Source organism: Epinephelus lanceolatus, chromosome 5 (genome assembly GCF_041903045.1).
Source record: "Epinephelus lanceolatus isolate andai-2023 chromosome 5, ASM4190304v1, whole genome shotgun sequence".
NCBI classification, from domain to species: domain Eukaryota; kingdom Metazoa; phylum Chordata; class Actinopteri; order Perciformes; family Serranidae; genus Epinephelus; species Epinephelus lanceolatus.
Genome location: NC_135738.1, coordinates 22,829,510 through 22,850,537, shown reverse-complemented (window position 1 = coordinate 22,850,537; position 21,028 = coordinate 22,829,510). Strand labels below are relative to the sequence as shown.

General features: G+C 41.4%; 2 protein-coding genes across 3 annotated transcripts in view; one reads left to right on the top strand and one right to left on the bottom strand.

Moving 5' to 3' along the window:
* LOC117262034 (RNA polymerase II elongation factor ELL) overlaps positions 1-5,675 on the bottom strand; it is a 33,176-nt gene extending 27,501 nt beyond the window's left edge. Inside the window, exons 1-2 of the mRNA XM_033634660.2 lie at positions 5,516-5,675; positions 2,124-2,171 (exon numbers count right to left, since the gene is read on the bottom strand). Coding sequence (XP_033490551.1) covers positions 2,124-2,171; positions 5,516-5,653 — 186 coding nt within the window. The 5' untranslated portion in view covers positions 5,654-5,675. The remainder of the gene's footprint in view (positions 1-2,123; positions 2,172-5,515) is intronic.
* fkbp16 (FKBP prolyl isomerase 16) overlaps positions 1-21,028 on the top strand; it is a 95,640-nt gene that overhangs the window by 35,584 nt on the left and 39,028 nt on the right. For both annotated transcript variants that reach the window (XM_078167882.1, XM_033634662.2), the window contains exons 2-4: positions 12,328-12,888; positions 13,129-13,298; positions 15,346-15,434. In XM_078167882.1, the coding sequence (XP_078024008.1) occupies positions 12,417-12,888; positions 13,129-13,298; positions 15,346-15,434 (731 nt within the window). In that variant the 5' untranslated portion in view covers positions 12,328-12,416. The remainder of the gene's footprint in view (positions 1-12,327; positions 12,889-13,128; positions 13,299-15,345; positions 15,435-21,028) is intronic.

The following is a 21,028-nucleotide window of genomic DNA, read 5'->3' as shown; positions in this document are numbered from 1 at the left end:
GGCCTGGATCTAATAAATAAGAACTGACACAAGCTTCATTTCTCACTAAATGGATATAGATCATGCCAACAAGCAAGCAGCGCTGCCAGCCCTGGAGGAAAATAAGCACTAGGATGTGAAATTCCTGGCCATGGGAACCCAGACCAGCTCTGAATATATTCCCTAATTCCTGGTGATTATTTCAAAGTAATCCAGAAATCTAATTTCGTTTCAACTTCCATCTTTTATGAAATGTGAAGAGTATCTCTCTGCTTCTCTTATTTCTTTCTAGTTGCATCACAGCCTCCACTTTTTTTTAAATTTTCTTTCACCGCTCCAGACGTTATTGATCGAACCCATTCAGCTCACTTTCCTCCGATATCATCCACTTTTAGACGAGTAAAAATAGAGGTTAGCAAGATTCAGAAGCAGAGTTTTCTTATTGCAATTTCTAAGTTTCACAGTCGCCTTGAATGCTAGTTTCAGTGGCATCCGAGCGCCTGTGTCTTTCATTGCATGATTACAAGCTTGGCAGACAATTTACAATAGTAGGGCTAAATGCCGCAGGGTCAGGGAGGAAGGCAGCCGAAAAACCTCAGCGTGCTATTTCTTGATAGGAGCCCTGGCCCCTGATACCGCTGAGCCCTGGAGTGACGCCAGGACAGTGATTTGAAGAATTCCTCTGGTTTCTGTGGCCCTGGAAGTGCCCCTTTACAGGAAATGTGACATGAGCCAGTGAGGACAAAGATCAGAGAGAAGCAGTCGTGGCTCCTGTGATGGAGCTCTACAGCTGCCAACTATCAGTGGACACAAACCTCCTTGCTCGCGACATTTGACCTCTTGAAGCTCACGCTGCATTTGAGCTCTGGCAAACACTTATCCGGCAAATTAAAAAGTAGCTACATCTGTGATGCTGTAAACCTCCAACCTGGAGACACAGATACTGGTTATCCTCTCGGGTCTGTTGGATGCCAGACTGCCATGTTCACCAACATCCTCCCCCCACTAACGGCTTAATCTGGCCTCCCCCACCACCAATGGTTGCAGCTACCTCATTAATGCCCAATCGTCCAGCTCGGGGACTATTGTCGGAGGGGGAGGGAGCCCGCGCTTGAATTCCGCAAAGCAATTTGAATATGTAATGTGCCAGCCCAGATATAATCACCAAATCCCATTCAGTGATTAAAGAACACTTAAATTGCACTCACTTAACATTTCTTCACAGAAAGACTCTTATGAGCAGGTTAATCTGCTGCTCGTCTTACAGATGTTTTATTACATGTTTACATGTATTATTTGTGTTTTGGGCATATTTTGCACGCTGCCTGGGTATAAATTCCACCGCTCATGTATCATTCCCGTATTTCAAATCTTTCATGTCTGCACGGAGACAACAGGCATGGAGACATGGGGGCTCCCTGGGGTTCACCAGCCCCCCTTTACCCTCCTCCCCCTCCCCGAACAAAGCCTCCCCAGTTGCAAGCCTGACCCAGTAACCTGGCTAGCAGCCTGGGGGTATAGCGTACACTGTCTTAGGGCTTCCAGGGTCCGTGTGAGCACACAGGGAAGGCATTTGTGTACAGAGCAAAGTCACTTTCGTCGATGCAATCGGCTCTTGCAGGGATTAGAACAGCTCCTTTTAGACAGGGCTGACTGTGTGGTAGACGTGTAGTAGCCTAGCAGGCAGAGTGCAATAGCGGCCCGGTTAATCTGGCCGGACACAAGCATCTTTCTTCACAGACTCTACACAGGAATGCCCTCTTGCTTTCACTGCATTTTTTGTAGATTATGTACTTCACATGCAGTCCAGGATATTTGACACAACAAAGTATAACTAAGCAAATTAAGGACACCTTTCCCTCAGGCGTTGTTCTCTGGTGCATTTAAAGCAGACACATTCTCCCTGTTGATGGCTGGATCTTTCAGTTTTAAGACAGAAAACAATCCAAAGCAACAAAATCCACTGACTGAAATGATAATCAGAGGATTTTTGACCCTTTTTGTGACATGCAGGCGCTTATTGAATGCTTAAGAATCGAGTAAGATGTGCAGAGGAACTGTCACAAGTGTGCTCCACAGCAAATCAGAACTAATTAGAGCATTCAATTTCTGAGGCATTAGGGAGAGTATGCAAAACATCTTACCCCCTGGCTCCCCTTGAAGCAAATCGCTGGCTGATTTGATAGTGATGCCTGAGGAGGGAGAGAGAGAGAGAGAGAGAGAGAGAGAGAGAGAAGAAAGTGGTCACTGATTCAGGAATCATGTTTAATCTAATGGACAGCTCATACATTATGAGTGGGAATATATCGCCATTGTTCCAGCTCTGCACGGTGGATTTCTCCAGATAACAGCAGTCTGGCTCGATGAGACAAGGCCTTGGTAAACTTTTCTTGCTAAATGCCAAAACAATGCCATAATTGCCGTTTCCCATCAGGCTCTGCCCTGATGAATTGCTGCAATATTTCTGTATCATTAGGTCCACAGTTCAGGGGGTCGTGCTCCTAATCTTTAGAGGAATGTGTGTGATTAATCAATCTATAGCCTACAGAAAACTTTGTGTCAGTCAGTTTGTTATTTGTGTGTTTCAGCTGATTTCCCCTCTAAATGATTAAATAAATAAAAGTAACAACAGATCCCCGGGGAGAGACACAAAGCTCCTTCTGAAACCAATTATATATTTTTTTCAAAATGTACTTTTTATAAGCCCTCTGTGCCGCGGTTTATAAATGCACTGCTCTCCAAGACCACAGTGTACCTGGCTTAAGCTCCAGAACATCATATTGTTTCTTTCCCCCCTGACTGATGAAAGAAAAATCAAAATCATAAAAAAATATCTGCCTTTGAGGCAGCATGATACATACTTAATAGATGGAGACAATTATCCGTGACGTACAGCTGTGCCTGTGATTGACAGTGCTCTTAATTTATTATTAATGGTTTTGGGAAATGTCTTCCCCATTGAAGAGTATTGTTGTGATTTTCTTCATCATCCGTTTGCTTTTAATATTGAATGGAATAATAAATATTAAAGCACTTAATGTTTGTTACAAATATAGCCGTAGGGCTAAATCAGATGGTTTATCTTGAGTGGAAAATAAAGCAGTTTATTTTTTTATATGATAATTTATTAATTTTTTTGTACTCACTGAAACAATGCCAATTAATTAGCACAACTTTCTAACAAGGCACCCTTTAAGAAGGACATATAAGTTGTAACTAACAGCTTAATAAATATTACTTATAGATTAGCCATGAATAAGAATTTTAATTTCAGGGTTGCCAGGTTGTGACAGATACTCTTTGCCTGGTGTTTATTCTCTTTCAGCTGCAGCATTTAGACCAAAAATTATTTACTTAACTTCTTTATATCCACAGACATGATATCTTATTAGACAGCTAGAAACCCACGAGTGCTCATTAATGGATTACCAACATTTAAAGCAACAAAATAGAAATGATAAACACCAGCCAGAGGGATTTTTTTACAACCTTGATATTAATGGAGCCATTACTTCAAATAATAAACTCTTCATATGAAGGGTGCTGTGTTAGAAAGTGGGACAGAATAATGAATTACAGGATCAACAGAAAATTAATCAGCAGCTATTTTTATAATTTATTAGTCATTGAAGTCATTTATAAAGCAAAGGAGAGAAAAATGAACTGGTTCTGACTTCTCACTGTGAATATTTGCTGGTTTCTAAATCTGCAACAAAAGTGAATTTAACATCTTTGGACAGAACAAGAACGTCAGCTTTGTGAAATTCTGCAATGATTCTCAACTTCCAGACCAGATAGGGTGTCGGCTGGTTGCTGACCATTATCTAATTCACTATAAAAATAAACTGATTCAATCTGGGATTTTTTTTTTTGTACTTTGAATGTCATTAAGGTGCCGAAGTGCATAAAAAAGCCACAAAACAGAGCTTGTTTATCATTGTTTATCATCCCCTCGACCCTGAGTCAGAGGTCAGAGCTAATTATTTAAGTATTAATTATTAATGTTTGCTTTTTAACTGGCCCCTGGCCTCCTGTCATGTTGTAGAAACGGCCCCCAGTCAAAGCAGAAAGTTACTCTGCAACTATTTTGACAATCTATTGATTGTTTGAGTCATTTGTTTTGCAGATGTGGCAAAGTTACACTGCTTCTCAACTGGATATCCTTTGATATTTGTGTAATTGTGATTGTGGCATTTCACTGACCAAACAATTACTCGCTTGAGAAAACATTTGTCACATAAATCCTTAGTTGCAGCCCTCAAACTTTCATGTATAAGAAGTTTATTTTAGGGTTTAACAGGGCCTTCTCTCCTCTTCTCACCCACAACACAGACGCGAAAATCATAAATAAATCACATCTGATAACAGGAAGCTTTTTCAGGCTGAGGCTCCTGAGGACAAAATCTCCCACACCACCACAGTGGGAGTCCAGCGGTCTGAGGCAGTGTTTTCTGGGGTGGTCTTTGACTTGGAAAACTTTTGCAGTAACCTCTCCTGCCTGCCTGCCTGCCTGCTCTGGCCTGGAGGAAGCTGTCAGGCTGTGTGAGCTCTGGAGTTTACTCTGCTTCACAGACCAATGAGCTCCGGAGCTGGGCGGGCTTCCAGGCGTGTAAAGGGCAAAAAACAATAATACACAAGAGCCAAGCGACAAGTTGTCGAGCCCTGCCACCGAGTCCCACATCCAGGTCTAGTTTTAGTGTGACCTGGGACTGTGGCGCACACGCACATACTCTTTATTTGTTTAAAAAAAAAGAGCCTCCAAGTGCTGCAGTCCTAACTGTGGGACTAACTGTCTTATCATTGCTCTGGGAAGGACCATTTGGATAGACTAAATTATCTCGGTCTAATCTAATGGACCATAAAAGCAATAAAACAGTCTCCCGATTCAGAGGAGTCGAATAATTTGCTTGATAGCTTGTTCATTAATTTATTCCCGAGAGCGAAACGAACAGAAAAAAACAGCCTTTTTTTTTAAAAAACATTTAATGACTGACAATCGTCTGTGTTCGCCCATAATCTAAATAATGAATTTCAGATGTAATGTATGTATAGAAAAGCAAAGAGGCTTTTAAAGCTCAGGGCTCATAATCACAAACCTCTGTCATATGGGAACTTTAATACCTTTTGGTTTTTCGGGAGATTACGCTCTGGTAAACAAGCAGACATGCACAATTGAAAAACAGCCTCTCCTTTTTTTCTGCACAAAACAAATTGTACGTGGGGCTTATAGGGGAATTTAATGAAATCCTTCATTCATGACAGCCTACTGAACTGCCTGCTATGATGACAATAATAAATCAAGCTTAGTCTTTTACTGTAAAGCAACATTTATCAGACGTCAACGCTTCTGTCGATCACATTCAACCTGCTCAACTATTTCAACTTTTACTTTTTAATACCAAATAAGACAGAGCTGTGTTTCCTTACTGTTCCCGGAGTTGGAAAGCGATTTAAGAAAATGAAAATACAGCTGGGAAAGAAAAACACGCGCACACACACATAAGCTCCAAAGTTCAACCCGATGATTTCTCCTTACCTTCAGGTTCTGGTAGGCTTCGAGGGTCCGGATGGCAGTGTCAGTGAGTTTGACGTGATACAGAGTTTGATTCGGGGTGTTTTTGTTGATTTTGCCACAGGAGAGCCCATACCGATGCTCCTGTCTCAGCGCTGCCATTTCTACAACTGAACACTATTGGCGACATACTGCCTGCTACGTCACGGAGGAGAGGGACTGGGGGCGGGGCTAGCACTCACACACACATTCAGACACACACGTACATGGAGAGAGACAGACAGAGAGGGAGAGAGAGAGAGAGAGAGAGAGAGAAACAACTCTACTTTCGCTTTCCAGGTCACGATCATTTAGGCATTTGTACCCTCAGAGTTTCCAGCCTGTATTTATCTTGTCTTTGATCTATTTCTGGGCCGGCTTGCACTCCTCTAACTGGATTTTGGTGAATGCACCGTGTGTTTCTGCAGCACGCACACTAGGAAGTGTAAACACACCTGCAGGAACATGTATGAGTCAAAAATTAAAGGCATTTTGGAAACTATTCTGATTTATTTGTGTGGTGCAGAGAAGCTTTGTGCAGAAAGTTTAACCAAAACTAAACCTATATGAAAAACTTTATTTAATCCCGTGTTTGTTCCTGAATCAATAGTCACAGGTGGAATAAGTATTTACCAGCATGCACTGGGGCGGTTTGCAGCCAAGTGTGAATCAGAATCAGAAATACTTTATTGATCCCTGAGGGGAAATTATTATGTTACAGGTGCTCCTTGCAAGAGAGGAAAGATACAACATAAATATATATATATATATATATATTGTAAACTGAACAAGATTATTTACACAAACAGAATATATACCGAAGCGGTCGGAATGAGAGTCAGCACCTTCAAATCTGAGGCCGAGGTTCTCTGCCGGAAACCCTCTCGGGGTTGAGGGAGAGTTACTCCCTCAAGTGAGGGTGTTGAAGTATCTCGGTGTCTTGTTCTCAAGTGAGGGTAGGATGGAGCATGACAAGGATCAGCAGTTTGGTGCGACTTCAGTAGTGATGCAGGCGCTGTACCAAACCGTTGTGGTGAAGACGGAGCTGAGCCGGAAGGCATAGCTTTCGATTTACTGGTCTGTCTGCATCCAAACCCTCATTTATGGTCATGAGCTCTGGGTAGTGACGGGAAGAATGAGATCCCAGATACAAGCAGACTTAGAGATAGGGTAAGTAGCTCGAACATCCAGAGTAGAGCCGCTGCTTCTTCACGTCGAAAGGGGTCAGTTGAGGTGGTTCGGGCATCTGATCAGGATGCCTCCTGGGTGCCTGCCGCTGGAAGTGTTTCAGGTGCGTCCCACTGGTAGGAGGCCCCGGGGCAGACTCAGAACACACTAGAAGGATTATATCTCATCTGACCTGGGAACACCTTGGGGTCCCCCAGGAGGAACTGGAGAGCGTTGCTGGGGAGAGGGATGTCTGGGGTACTTTGTTTGGCCTGCTGCCCCTGTGACCTGGCCTTGGATAAGCGGATGAAAATGGATGGATAGTATTTAGATCATTTAAAGCAATGATTCTCAAGTGGTCCAGCCACAGGGTCCAGTCATTTATCCAAGGTCCACACAGTCCAGTGTATTCAGCATCATACTTACGTTTGGCCATGTCATTGAGCTAGTTTGCTGTCTCTGTCACGTAGCTGTCCATTAGTCACTCACTTTACAGCAGGGAGTGGCACTTTAAGATAAAAGTTCTGTGCCAAATTCACTGTACTTCAAGATCACGTGTGTATGTGGTTTTTTTACAAACTTGACACCATCATGAGTCACTTGCAGTCCATTCAGAATGGACCCGGGACCCACTTTTGGACCAGGACCCACCAGTTGGGAACCACTGATTTGAAGTACCAATATGTAAACAACAGTATAAAAATACTCCTAATTAAACATAACTTAAAGTATCCAAATTAAAACTGGTTATTATGTAGACTGACCCCTGCAGAGACATGTATGAGTGAGACATTTTGGAAATGACATTCTCATTTAGTTTTTTATGCAGTGCAGAGAAGTTTTGGTGTAGAAATTTTAACCAAAACAAAACCTATATGAAAAACTTTGTTTATTTCCCATGTTTATTCCAAAACAAAATGTATGTGGAGGAAGAAGTATACAGTAAAAACAACAGTATAAAAATACTCTGTTATACATAAAACATTTTGCTTAAGTAAAAGAGAAATTTACCAGAAAAAATAACTTATCCAAAGTATTGTCTCTGCTCTACCCCATGCCATCTCAGGTAGCTTTTGCCTATTATTATATGTTATATGTTATGTCACCCTCTTAGCTGGGCACTTGTACACCATTACAGGAGTGATGGCTTATGGTATGATCAGGGTGCACTTTTCTACTACCTCTACCGGTGAACGATGCTAGTCTTGGACCTCTTACGTTTTACAAGAAACTTCCCCAACACTGATTTTCTCAGTAAACTGATTTTTGATTTTGTTTGTGTTATGTCAGAAAAATGCCCATCATAACTTCCCAAAAAGAGACAGCATTACACCAGTGCTAACATCCCTGCACTGGCTACCTGTCAAATACAGGATTGATTTTAAGGTTTTTTCATTTGTATTTAAAGCCATACATGGGCTGACACCCCAGTGTATTGCTGTACTTCTCTGCCCCTACTCCAACTCCCGACCCCTTAGATCTTCTTAACCAGGTCTTTTAACTGTCCCACGATCGAGGCTGGTGGCTAAGAGAGATTGTGCCTTTGCGGTAGCTGCTCCAAAGCTTTGGAATAGCCTTCGCTCTCAATTAAATGCTCCCCCTCCAATGACACTTTTAAGACAAATCTTCAATAGTCTTTGGTTGTTTGTAGTGATTTTAATATTTTAGTATTTTATAATATTTTTTACGTATGTAATTGTTCTTATCATTGATATTATGATTTATATTTGCATATACAGTATGTACATTTTAAATTGCTAGATATGAGTGTCATCTTATTTGTACAGAACTTTGGTCAGCTGTGGTTGTTTTTAAAAGTGCTAGATAAATAAACTTGATTTGATTTGAATTCACAAGTGACATATTAAAATGTCCTGCTTTGTCAAAACAGCAGTCTAAAACCTGAATATATATTCAGTTTACTAGCAAATAAGACAAAGACGAGCAGCTCACCTCAGACACATTTCAGAAGCTGCAGTGAAAGTTTGGTAGTTTTGCTTTAAATATGACTAAAATGATGAACTGATGATCAAAATAGATGATTATTTTAATGTGTAAGCAGTATTTTAATGTTGTAGCTAACTACTGTGTATCCCATAATAACCCATCATTTTCAACATCAACATATTAATCTGAAATGTAAATTAACCTGTCAAATTCAAGCAATGGAGTAAAAAAGTACAATATGTTCCTCTTAAATGCATTGGAGAATAAGCCAAAAGTAGTATAATGAAAGCGCCTATGTAAAGTTTAAGTATCTCAAAAGCATTAAAGCACAGTATTTGTGAAAAAACAATGTCCAAACAAATGTCACCTTTACTTGCTGTGTGTGTATCGTTTCTCTGTGTGTCAGAGAAAATAAAAGACAAATGTGGAATCTGGATTAATTTAATCCCTGATGGACAACATGCTTTTGCTGTGGATTAGTGAGTAGCCTTACAGTCAGTAGTGCAGTGCTTATTTACAACATGGTTGGGAGGATGTTTTCTGTCTAACAGTTCGTAGTGTTACGTTAGTCTAGTTCTGCTCCTGCAGTGACACAACAGCCAAATACTTGATACAATACCTGATATTTTTATGTTTGTCATTTCCTTTGGTACAACAGTAGGTTAGGAATGACTTTGCATTGGTGCACCAGTGAAACAACTGGGTAACATTTTCTGTGCTGTTTATTTGCTGAAAGTGACAGATGCATGAAGTCTTACAAAACCAGTGTTGTGACATTTTAATCAATGTAATCTAAATCCCATTATCACCCTCTGTGAACAACTGGGTGTTTTTAGGTAACATATCTGACATAAGGTCAGACAACTTTAGCTTTACATTAATGTAGACACAATGCTCAGTCATGGGGAAAAATCTCATCACAATATAAACATGACTTTTTATAAACTGTCACTTAAAGAGACAAATCAAAAATACAAATTTTTAATTTTACCTATGTATCAGTCTAGACTGTTTTGGTGTGAGTTGCTGAGTGTTGGAGATATCGGCTTGTCTGACTTCTTTTGAATATAATGCAACTAGATAGCACTCGGCATGTGGTGCTCAAAGTGCCAGAAATATACATTTGGAAAAACTCAACAGCAATGTCTCTTCCTGGAAATCATGACCTGGTTACTCAAGATAATCCACAGACCTTGTTGTGAGAAGTTTCATGTAGGAACTGTTTTCTTTCTATTATACTACATCCGCCAACTGAATCACCGCACAGAAGAATGCATTCATCTACTGCTAGCTCACCTAGCATCACTGAGCTAGCTAACATTACAGCTCAGCTTAGGAGGCTGTTAAGGTTTACATCTTAAACTGGATTTATACAGTACTTATATACGATGTTGTGTGTTGTGTGTCTGTAGCCATGTTTCCATCAGCCTGTTTAAATGTGCATCTAGAAGTATCGCATCAGAAAATTATGATGGAAACGCCAAAATTCGAATTAAAATCCCCTGATTCGCACAAACTAAAATATGCTCGCTTTAGCCGGGTTTTGGTTGATTCAAAAAAATGCTGATTCGCAAAATGGGGGATGGAAACAGTTATGTTCGAATTAAGTCTGACGTAGGGCACCTCTCTCCATGGTGATATCCACACTCTGGATGGGAAGGCGGTAATGCATTTACAAGCTGGTTGCCAACCGCCAGAAAACGTAGAAGAGGAAGAATGCGAGACTTGTTTTTTTCCGGTTCTGCGGAAGACTTGCGCGAGTTCGTAGTTTTCACCAAAGTCCATGGAATGGAAACACACAGGATTCGTATTTCTTTTAATGCGCATTTCCCAATGATTCGAATCACTTTTGGATGGAGACATAGCTACAGTCACTCTGCAATTACACCTCAAAAACACTTGTCAGCGGCGGAGGTTTCTGTGAAGTGCTATAAAGTTTGGCTGATTCAAAACACACATTAAACATGGCTTAATAGAGACAATTTCAAACACAAGTACACAAATTGGCTTCACTATAACTCGCAGCATTTACAAACAAAACACTTCTTTATCTGGACACATTTTCCCCAAATAACAACATGCTAAGGTTATTACCACAAGCCTGTGGCATTTTACATTGCATGAATTAGCCTAGGGCGGTACGGTGGTGTGGTTGTTAGCACTGTCGCCTCACAGCAAGAGGGTTCCTGGTTCTCTCCGGGCACTCTTCCTCCCACAGTCCAAAGACATGCAGATTGGGGATTAGGTTAATTGATAACTCTAAATTGTCCGTAGGTGTGAATGGTTGTCTGTCTCTATGTGTTAGCCTTGCGATAGTCTGGCGACCTGTCCAGGGTGTACCCTGCCTCTCGCCCAATGTCAGCTGGGATAGGCTCCAGCCCCCCCACGACCCCCAAGAGGATGAAGCGGTTAGAAGATGGATGGATGGATAAATTAGCCTAGCATCTAGCGAACTTTTCCTCTTTTCATATGAAACCAGGGGCAACGGCAACATTTAGTAAAGGTAACGTTCCAAAATTCGCCTCCCTTACAACTGACAAGGTTCACCGACAAAACAACTGCCTTATATACTAAACATGTTTTCCAAACAAATGTAACATGCTAACATTATTAGTGCCAGCCTATGGTATTTTACATTGTATATATTAGCCTAGCGATGAGCGGAGATTTCCTCTGCCATCTAGTGCCATCTAGTTCCATTATATTGAGGAGAAGACAGACATCTCTCAGTTGATATCTCCAACACTCAGTCTAGATGATAATTAGCACTACAGGTAAGAGGAAAAGTGTGTTGTTTTTTTTACTTTAAGGTGAACTGTCCCTTTAAATCTGGCCAGCTCTTAGATTGTACGTCAAAGTCACAGTCTGCTGAACTTAAATATGAACCTATCAAAAGACCAAACTCTTACCAGTTAAATACTATAGTTTAGTATTTATCTGTACTTCAAGGCTCAGAAAAATGTCTGATTTATTTTCTTGATGAACTTGACAAAACATTTTTAAATGACCTTCATGGGTTAAAAAAAAGAAGGTTTTCAGCTTTAAAGAATGTAAATATACCCAAGTGTGTTATACACATGATGTGAGATGTTTATCCTCCGGCAGTTTTACACCATAAAACCAGCGTATGAAATCTGTAATCTGGTGTCAGTTCTACAGCCTACAGGTTATTAGTGCTGTGGTTCTTCTTAAAAAGTCAAAATAAACATCTTTACCATAACTCGATGCAAATTAAGTTAGAGCTTGTATCTCCTGAGATCTTATTGGTAGATTGCATTCATGGAAACTGCGTTGTGGGGCACGACGGTGAAGTCATTAAGAAGCTTACAGACGTTCTGGCAGATTAGGTTTTTCTCTTCTAATCCTGCAGATTACCAGTGCACAAGCCTGCTGGCTGGGAGTGCTTCGTTGCGTTGCAGTTTCTTTACATTGATCATTTTTTGGTGCTGCCACATCACTGGACTGTGTGGACTGAGACAATTGCAAGCAGGAGTGAGCGGAGGTCAAAGTGCAACAGGACTGCAGGAACTTCGCAGATACAGGCGGGACAAAGCTTTTCCAAAAAAACTGTGAATTGAGCCAGGGTTTAGGGATGCATTCTGAGTTGGTTTTAATGAAACACAACATGGATTTTTGTAAATGTTACATCATGGAGATCTTTTCTTTGTTTTGACTGAATGTAGGTGGCAGAAGTTGGTTCCAACCGAACTACTAACCTGCACCTAAGCGGAACATTGGCTCAGACCAGGAGGATCATCTTTTCTGGAGGCTAATGCAGGTGGTGTCCATCACTCTCTGCAGTGACATGGAGACAGAACCGTGTTGTGAAGAGCACGAAGACCCTGCAGCTGAGCCTACAGAGCCCGAGGTAACAGAGGCCATTTCCAAGCTTTCTGACGGGGACAGTCACACCGAGCCGCCCTGTGGGCCTGCAGAGGAAGGCGAGGAGCTGAGTGGGAAAGAGCAGGCTGAAACAGCGAGCTGTGCAGAAGAGAGTAAAAACACTGAGATAAAAACCCCCTCTGATCCTGAGCAAAGTGAAGACACAGGATGTAAGGAGCGGAGGAAACTGAAAAAAACAAACAGCTGGAAGATGGTGCGGTTTCAAGACCCATCAACAGAGGATGATGTGTTGGAGAGAGACAGCTCAGCAGAGAGCCTCTTTCCAGAATACGCCACGGTGGAGTGGACTTCCTCCACCTTTGAGGAGCTGTTTGCAGCAAATGATTGGCATGACATCACAGGTGAGGATACATCAGTACAACACACTTAGTATTAGTAAAAAAATGCCCTAACTCATCAGTAACCATTGCTTCCTGTTTATTTAACTTTAACCTTTTGATTTAATTTTGGATTGACAAAAAAAAAGACCAAACATGACTGAGGTCAAGCCTAGTATGTTTTTGTCTGAGCACTTGTTTACCAACAGCCACGAGATTAACCTCGCTTTCTTCTGCGTGACCCTTTCTTCTTTCCTCACGCAGGGGATCGGCTGTTGAGGAAGAAGTTGTTGGAGTCCGGGGACCCGCTCGCCCTGAGCCCCGCCTGGGGCCAGGAGGTTACTGTGAAGATGCAATGTGTCCTGGAGGACCGCACTGTGGTGGAGAAGGACTGCAAGCTTGTCCTTGTTATTGGAGAGGGAGATGTAAACCAGGTAACATCACACTTCAATAGTGACGAACAGAGACTGTGAAAACAGGTAAACAAGGCTAAGAGATTACAGACACCTTGGCAGCACAGTGAAGCTGTACTGGGTCCATGTCATTGGTCCGACAGCCCATTGGTCCGACATCCCATTAGTCCGACGGTCCGTGGTGCTGAACGGCTCCCGGCGGGCGTATTTCTGCCTTGATGGTGCGCTGCGACCGGCTCTGGGTCAGCTGGGAAAGGCTTGTGGCGAAGCAGGCTCACGGCTTATGTGTTTGTCACTTTCTTTTTCATTTTAACCCACACCATGATCTTTTCCTAACCCTAACCAAGTGGTTTTTGTGCCTAAACCTAACCAGACCTTAACCACAGGGCATCATGATGATTTTGGAACAACTGGACTTCGGAACAATGGGTTTAATATGGTCGGAACAATGGGTTTAATATGGTCGGAACAATGGGCTGTTCCCGCTGTACTTAGGTACAGCGTGATTTGAGCTAAATGCTAATGTCAGTGTGCTAACAACACAATGACTGTGTCAACATGTTGTTGTTAAGCTCGTGTAATGTTTACCATGTCCGCCATCTTAATTTAGTGTGTTAGCTTGCTAACACTGGCTAATTACATAGACTCTATAGAAGAAGTGGACGTAGACTCCGGGTCTGAAAATTAAGCCAATGCAGAAAGGCCTTAAACCTACGTTCTGTCCACTGACCAGAAGAAAAAAATGACCCTACTTCTCACTTGATTTATTACCTCAGTAAACATTCTCCTAACAATTTTATGGTGTCAGTCACTAGTTTCAAGTCTTCTTCAATACAGCATGATGTTCATTTTGTAAATTATGGTTCCAGTTAGAGTGAAATAGACAATAAAATAGGGTATGCTTTGGGTGAGGCTACCTTGTGATTGACAAGTCACTGCCACAGTCGTGTCCTTGGGTTCTCAAATACATCCACCGCTTGCCCAAAGCTCCACCTTCTCATCCAAATATGGTCACATGTGGCACCAAAAAAATAACCAAGATGGTGACAGCCAAAATGTCAAATTTGAGGTGTCAAAACGGTAGTCTACAAACCAGTGGGTGACATCACTTTAGCTACACCTCTGTTGTACAGTTTATGGCTAACAAGCACAGAACACAAAGTGTAGTTGAGGTTGATGCAAGAGCCTGTTTACACCTGGTATTAACATGTTATCTGATCACACGTGGACAGCGCTAAATTTAGGTTAATCACCACCAAGACGCATTGTGTTCCAATCACTCAAACCCATTGCCAAGTCGGTCTGAGGCGCATTTGACCACGTCTTATGTAGTGTAAATGCATCCTAAAGCATCCCTGACAAGGACTACATCATCAGTGCAGGACATGGTGGTTGTTGTGTATGGTAGTTAAGACAAGTGTTGCACGACCATCCATGGTTTTGCTTTATGGAAGGAGATGTGTTGGACTCTACTGACAGCTATATCTTCAGCTGTACCAACAAAACCGCTCACAAGTCTAGCAAACAATGGGGCTCTTTGACCTTTTAGCGTAAGCATGATATAGGCAGTGAAAAAATCTCAACACAGATGGAAACACAGGATAGACACAGGTGTGAACAGTGATGGTCAGATCATTGGAACATATGTCAACAGCAGGTATAAACAGGCTCAGGGTCATAAACCAAAGTATTGGAACATAGTTGTTAAGACTTAAAATGAAAAATGTTAACTTCATGGTGGCGCTAGAGCAAAAGTCAGAACATGACCAAAATCACTATGATTAATCCTGTGGAAACCACAAATATATGAACCACATTTTATGACAATCTGTCAGATAGTTGTTGAGATATTTCAGTCTGAACCAACTCTCAACATTGCCATCCCCAGAGCTAGCCTGGCAATGAAAGTGCTTGAAAGTGCTAAAATGCTTGAAACTTGTGATTCATCCTCCTATGTTTAAGTAAATTTAAAGGGCACAACACAAAGTTATGCTTCAATGCATTTCGTGTAATTATGTAAAAGCTCAGTCAGTCCTCTAAATAACACACTGTGTTTTGACACCTGTAGGCCCTGGAGGAGGGTGTCATGTCCATGCAGAAGGGCGAGATCACATTACTGCTGGCAGATTCGCAGTATACCTATGGACATCTGGGAAGGTAAGGTTAAGAGTTTCCAGTTATTGTTGTTTTTGAATTGAGGAGCATGTTGAAGCAGAAACAAGACTTGGCCAATGATTATTTTTTTTCTAAGTATTAGCCCTGTTGTACCTGTTGCTGTGGGGGCAGCCTGGTTATCCAGGGATAGCGGAGTTAATGAACCATAAACAGCAGCAGATGGCTTCCTCCTAACACCATTCACAGGCAGCCTATCAATGGTACGCTTGTAACCTCACAACCTATGGGAGGACATCACTTATATTACGTCCAAGGGCTCAGGTTTACGACCTTTACACCATTAAAGAGCCAGAATAAACAGAGGAGATTGGTGTGTCACTGACAAAAAACGCATTGTTTATAGTTTTAATATTTACTTTAGATAACCGAAACACGTGAGAACGAGACACGAATGTTCCACAGTGATTTGATGAGATTTTGTACAATATTATATCAATGAAAATATATATATCCCTATATCAGGGAAAATCATGAAAGCAAATGTATTTAATGTGATTTCATTTGTTTGCTGGTAGATTATGTTGCAGCAAATTGCTTTCTGTGCTGTTGTGAGGCTTTTCAAGCACACGGTGATACACTGTATATTAGTCTCTTTCATAAACAGAAAAATTGTGGCCATTAATTTAATTCTGAAAATGATTATATCAACCCTACAACAGTGTTTATGTAAGCCAACACCCATTAGAGTAAATTAAACATTATTAGATAGTTTCAACCTGGAGCCATGTGTGCTCACAGAGTGGACAGCAGTTCTCCAGTCGGCACAAAATGTTGTCAATATAAAACCCCGAAGCAAAGGGTTTGCCTGTGTTTTTGAGGAGATGTGCTGTGCGCCGTATCAAAACATCCATTCAGCTACATGTAGGACATGCTGTACCTTTAACAGAGCAGCTGCACAGAGGAGTAATGCATAAAAACAAACATGCACCCAGAATTATCATGTGGCGGTAAAAGCCTTAAAAACGTACAGGATACAGAGCTAAATTCATAATTCAAATCCAGGCTCAAACTAAAACAGGGTACACATGAACGTTGTTGACAACATAATGTTCACATGTTCTGAACACTGTGTTGTGAAAGCGTGTTTTTTTTCTCAGTGTGTGATACTGTTTCAGCCTCCTCGGTGTACTGTCTGTGAGGTCCTGTTTGTGTTATGGAGCTCTGTGAAGGGGATGATGGGACACGGGGTGTGTGAGGTGAGAGCGAGGGGTCTCAGAGTTGTGTGGAGAAGGAGGCAGAGAAACAGAAGGAGGCAACAGGAGGTTAGTTAATGATTGTTTTGATGCAGCTGATTAGGGTTGTGTGCTGCGGAGTCAAATTTAGCCGTACCATGAGGTAGACAATCAGAGCTTCATGCCAGCTCTTTAAACATGATTCAGTTACTGGGGTTGCTGGTTGCTCCGAATGTGATTTTCTCCAGTCACGTAAGTTAAATGCATTTGTTCATAATTTGGTATGATGAGTGGGAAAGTCAAGAATGTACGTAATAAAACAGCATGTTACAAACTCATCTGAACCCCAAGGTACAGAACAGGTCATCCAATGATAGAAAACCCTTGGGGAGCACAGAGAGTACTTATTTTCTTCCTGGCTGACAGTAAGATGAGAAAATTGACACCACACTCATGTCTGTACATAATGAACATTTGAATCTACTGCCAGTAGCCAGCCAGCTTAGCTTAGCATCAAGACTGGAAACAGGGAGGAACACCTTCAAACACATCTACTACATCTCTAACTAACGATATATTGATCTGGATTAATATATCAGTTTAAGGATCAATGATCCATATCCAATGCAAAGTTAAAACATCAGTACATATTGTAATCTTTAAGATATCTTTTTGTTAAATTTCCATGCCGCATTTATGCCACCATATCCGTCCAAGCACACCTCCCTCCTAAACAGTCAAACAGTGCTAGCGACCTAGCAGACAAGAAACAGACAATGATGATATTTACTGATATCGTCTTATTTCGATCACAGGGATCTGAACTGAATCAAATCAAAAATGTGGCAGACTTTGTGATATCGGCAAATATATTATTGTCCAAAGAATCAATATCATATTGTATTGTGATGGAGCTTTTGATTTACACCACTACTAATTAGCATGTTGTATCATGGACAGAGCTGTGACATGACCCATTGGTTTGTGGACTCTTGTTTTGAAGCCTCCACTTTGGCATTTCAGCCATCACCATCTTTTTTGGAGCTACAAGTGACCATGTTTGGATGAGAGGGTGGAGCTGACAGCTTGTCACTCAAAGCGACTCACCCGTAATTCTGCATAACTTTAAGCCCTAACAGAATATAAAAGGGTGAGTTATATAGATATTCACTCTCCGTACAGTTGTCATGACTGTTGAAATCAGCTATTGAGACCAAAACAGTTTTTTGGACCAGGCTGTAAACATGCTTATTTCTGCTGTAAAGTTCAACATTTTAACATGGGCATCTGATCTGGATGGCTCCTGGGTGCCTCCCGTTTGAGGTGTTTTGGGCATGTCCCAGTGGTAGGAGGCCCCGGTACAGACCAAGAACACGCTGGAGGGATTACATATCTCGTCTGGCCTGGGAACGCCTTGGGGTCCCCCAGGAGGAGCTGGAAAACATTGCTGGGGAGGAACGTCTGGGGTGCTTTGTTTCGCCTGCTGCCCCCACAACCTGGGACACCGCAACAAGTGGATGAAAATGTATGTATGGATGGAAGGATGGATTTTAACAAAGGGGTCTATGGAGATTGCACTTGCTTTTGGAGCCAGCTGAACTGCAGTTTTTGCCATTTCCATGTTAGCTTTATTTCTCAGCCCCACTGGTTACCTTTAGGTATAAACGACAATTTACTGTTTTACAATACGTTATGTGTCTGACTGTTTCATGGCTCTGAGGAGAGCGGAGACTCTAGGAAGTGACTGGTCTTGGCAAAGAAATACTCTGTCATATAACTCACCATACGACGATGAACTGACGTCTTTACACTTTGTTTTTTGTACAGAAATAACAAACTGTGAATTGGTGCCCTTTAGAGGTGCCAGTAGGCAGAGCTTGTTACCTTTGGACAGATCTAGACCAGCTGTTTCCAGTCCTTTGTACTGAGCTAAGATTACCAGCTGCTGTAGCTTCATACAGGCATGACAGTGGTATTGATCTTTTCATCTAACTCTTGTACTCTTGTAAAGAGCACGAGTAAGCGTTATTTACAAGATGTCTAAATTCACTTTAATCAAGAAACAGAACTCCTATCTTATCATTCATGGCATGTTGCCAGACCTGCCTGTCGAGGTCTAGTATTTAATAAAAATAATTATTTGACTGAATAGGCTGACACAAATAAGAATCACAAGCAGTGACAGACATCATGATTTAGAGTAGATTTGACAGCCACAGCGTGTCTGTGCTGTAAAATGACAGAAAATCTCATTAGCCTCTCTCTGTTTTCTGGCAGACACATTGATTGAACTCTGTCAGTCGCCTGTTGCAAACAGCGCTGCTAAGAGCACTTCACAATTATTTATCAGAACCGTGTGCAAAGCTGGTCAGACAGTATGATTCAACACAGCACAGTGGAGTGGTCTGTGGCTCGGTGTGTGGGTGATGGGCTAGCTGCAGCGTCTGATGTGATCAGAGCTGCTCCTTAAAAAGGTGAACACGATGAGAATGAAAGCCCCGGAAAAGTCTGGAGCATTTACCTGATTGATTACAATGGACAAGCCGGTCGTGACTAAATCAACTGTGAGAAATGCTAACATTCTTCCCGAGACAGTAAAGTCTTTGAAAGTGAAGTTGTGACAAAAGACGTCATGCTCGCCTTTTCAAGGAACAGCAGCATACGTCAAAGCTATTCCCCGCTGAGACATACTTAGTCTGAGACACACACTGCCTCCCCTCAGTCAGCAGGTCATTATTGGAGAGCAGTGGACGCTAACATCTGCTGATCTGTGGACAGGGATAACTTTAACACTCATAAACCCTCCAGGGGGTCGGCTTCATCAGCGCTGCACAACCCTAAAGTCAACAATATTAAGTGTCACTGGCAGCTGCTTTATTTTCTGAATAAAACTAAACTTGACAAACAAGAAACATAGTTAATTTAATGAGCCACATTATATACAGTGCATGCATTTTGTTTCGAGCCATATGTGAAACACCACACAACACATTTGAGGACGTCTCCAGTGTGAAATGGTGCGCTGTGAGGTTACATTGGCTGGCTGTCAACAAACATAAACAGAAGCTGAAATCCTGGTGCTGGCAGCAAAGGTGTTGGTGTACTTTTACTCTTGGCACAGATGAGAGCTACCTCAGTGGCACATGTTGGAGTGGAGTTAATTAGACCACTGGGATGTGTCATAGTTAAATTAACAGTTTAATCTTAACTCCAGATGGACAATGTCAGCCACTTAATCATTTTACTGTTGCATTAACATGTCACGAGGGGATTTTGTGATATTTACGACTTGGACTGAAGTTCAGGATTATTTATATAGAGATTTATAAACAAAACAGTTTGTACAAAAGTGCTTTCAACACAGGGAAAATTTTCTTTATGTACACAGAAGCTCACACGTAACCTTAACGCTCAGGACACGAAGATAATCATCAACAGCATCACATGTGTTTTTGTTCATTTGTTCAAAAAGGACAGCCAGGGCTACATTCACTATAAATCAAGTATGTAAAGAACAGAATCTGTTATACGTATGAAATAGAGCTGGGGATGTTGCATTTATGCATTTATTTCAAACCTTTATTTAGTCTCGAAGGACACTGAGGTTTCCCTCATTTCCAATGTCGTCGAGATTACATCCAGTGTTGATTATGCAGTATACGTATGCAATTAACCTTAAACATAAGCATTAAGAATTTGATTTTATAAGAAATGTGCAAGGAGGTGTGGGTCAGGTTAAAGTGACCTTTTTTTTTTTTTACATTTAGACTGCTGTTCAGCAGCACTCTACACTAACTGGACACAGGAAACATCAGTCTGGGATATTTAAAGAATATAGCCTAATGTTTTTCATTTGGGGATGGTAGTGCATGAACATCTTTATTCCAGGTCTGGTGAGCAGAGGAAGTGCCTCCATTTGGTTGTAATTCAGTGTTTAAAAACCCCAGTGAAGACACATTCCGAATGCACCATATACATTGAGGATATTCAACTTGCTTTGCCTGGAGGCACTTTCACAAAATGACTAGAGATGTACCAATACCACTTTTTCCTTCCCAATACCGTACCGATCCGATACCAGCGCGTAAAATAAAAATGGATCGGATATGAATTGTTTTATGTCTCAACTCCTAAAACTCTATGTAAAATATTAAGAAATAAATACGTAATAGTAGAATGAATGCATAAACCTTTTTTTTTAATTATTATTATCCAGTGTTGACACAGATCAAGACAGAGGTTAAAGTGCAGCCACACAGTTTGGTAAAAAAGACATTTTAAAGGCTACAGTAGAATGCTTTTTAAACTCCGCTCCATTTCCGTTTCATTTGCCTGTAGCATGCGTACACGTAATGACATGAGGCATTACGTGGTATCGGATTAGTCATAGGCTGTACTTGCCGA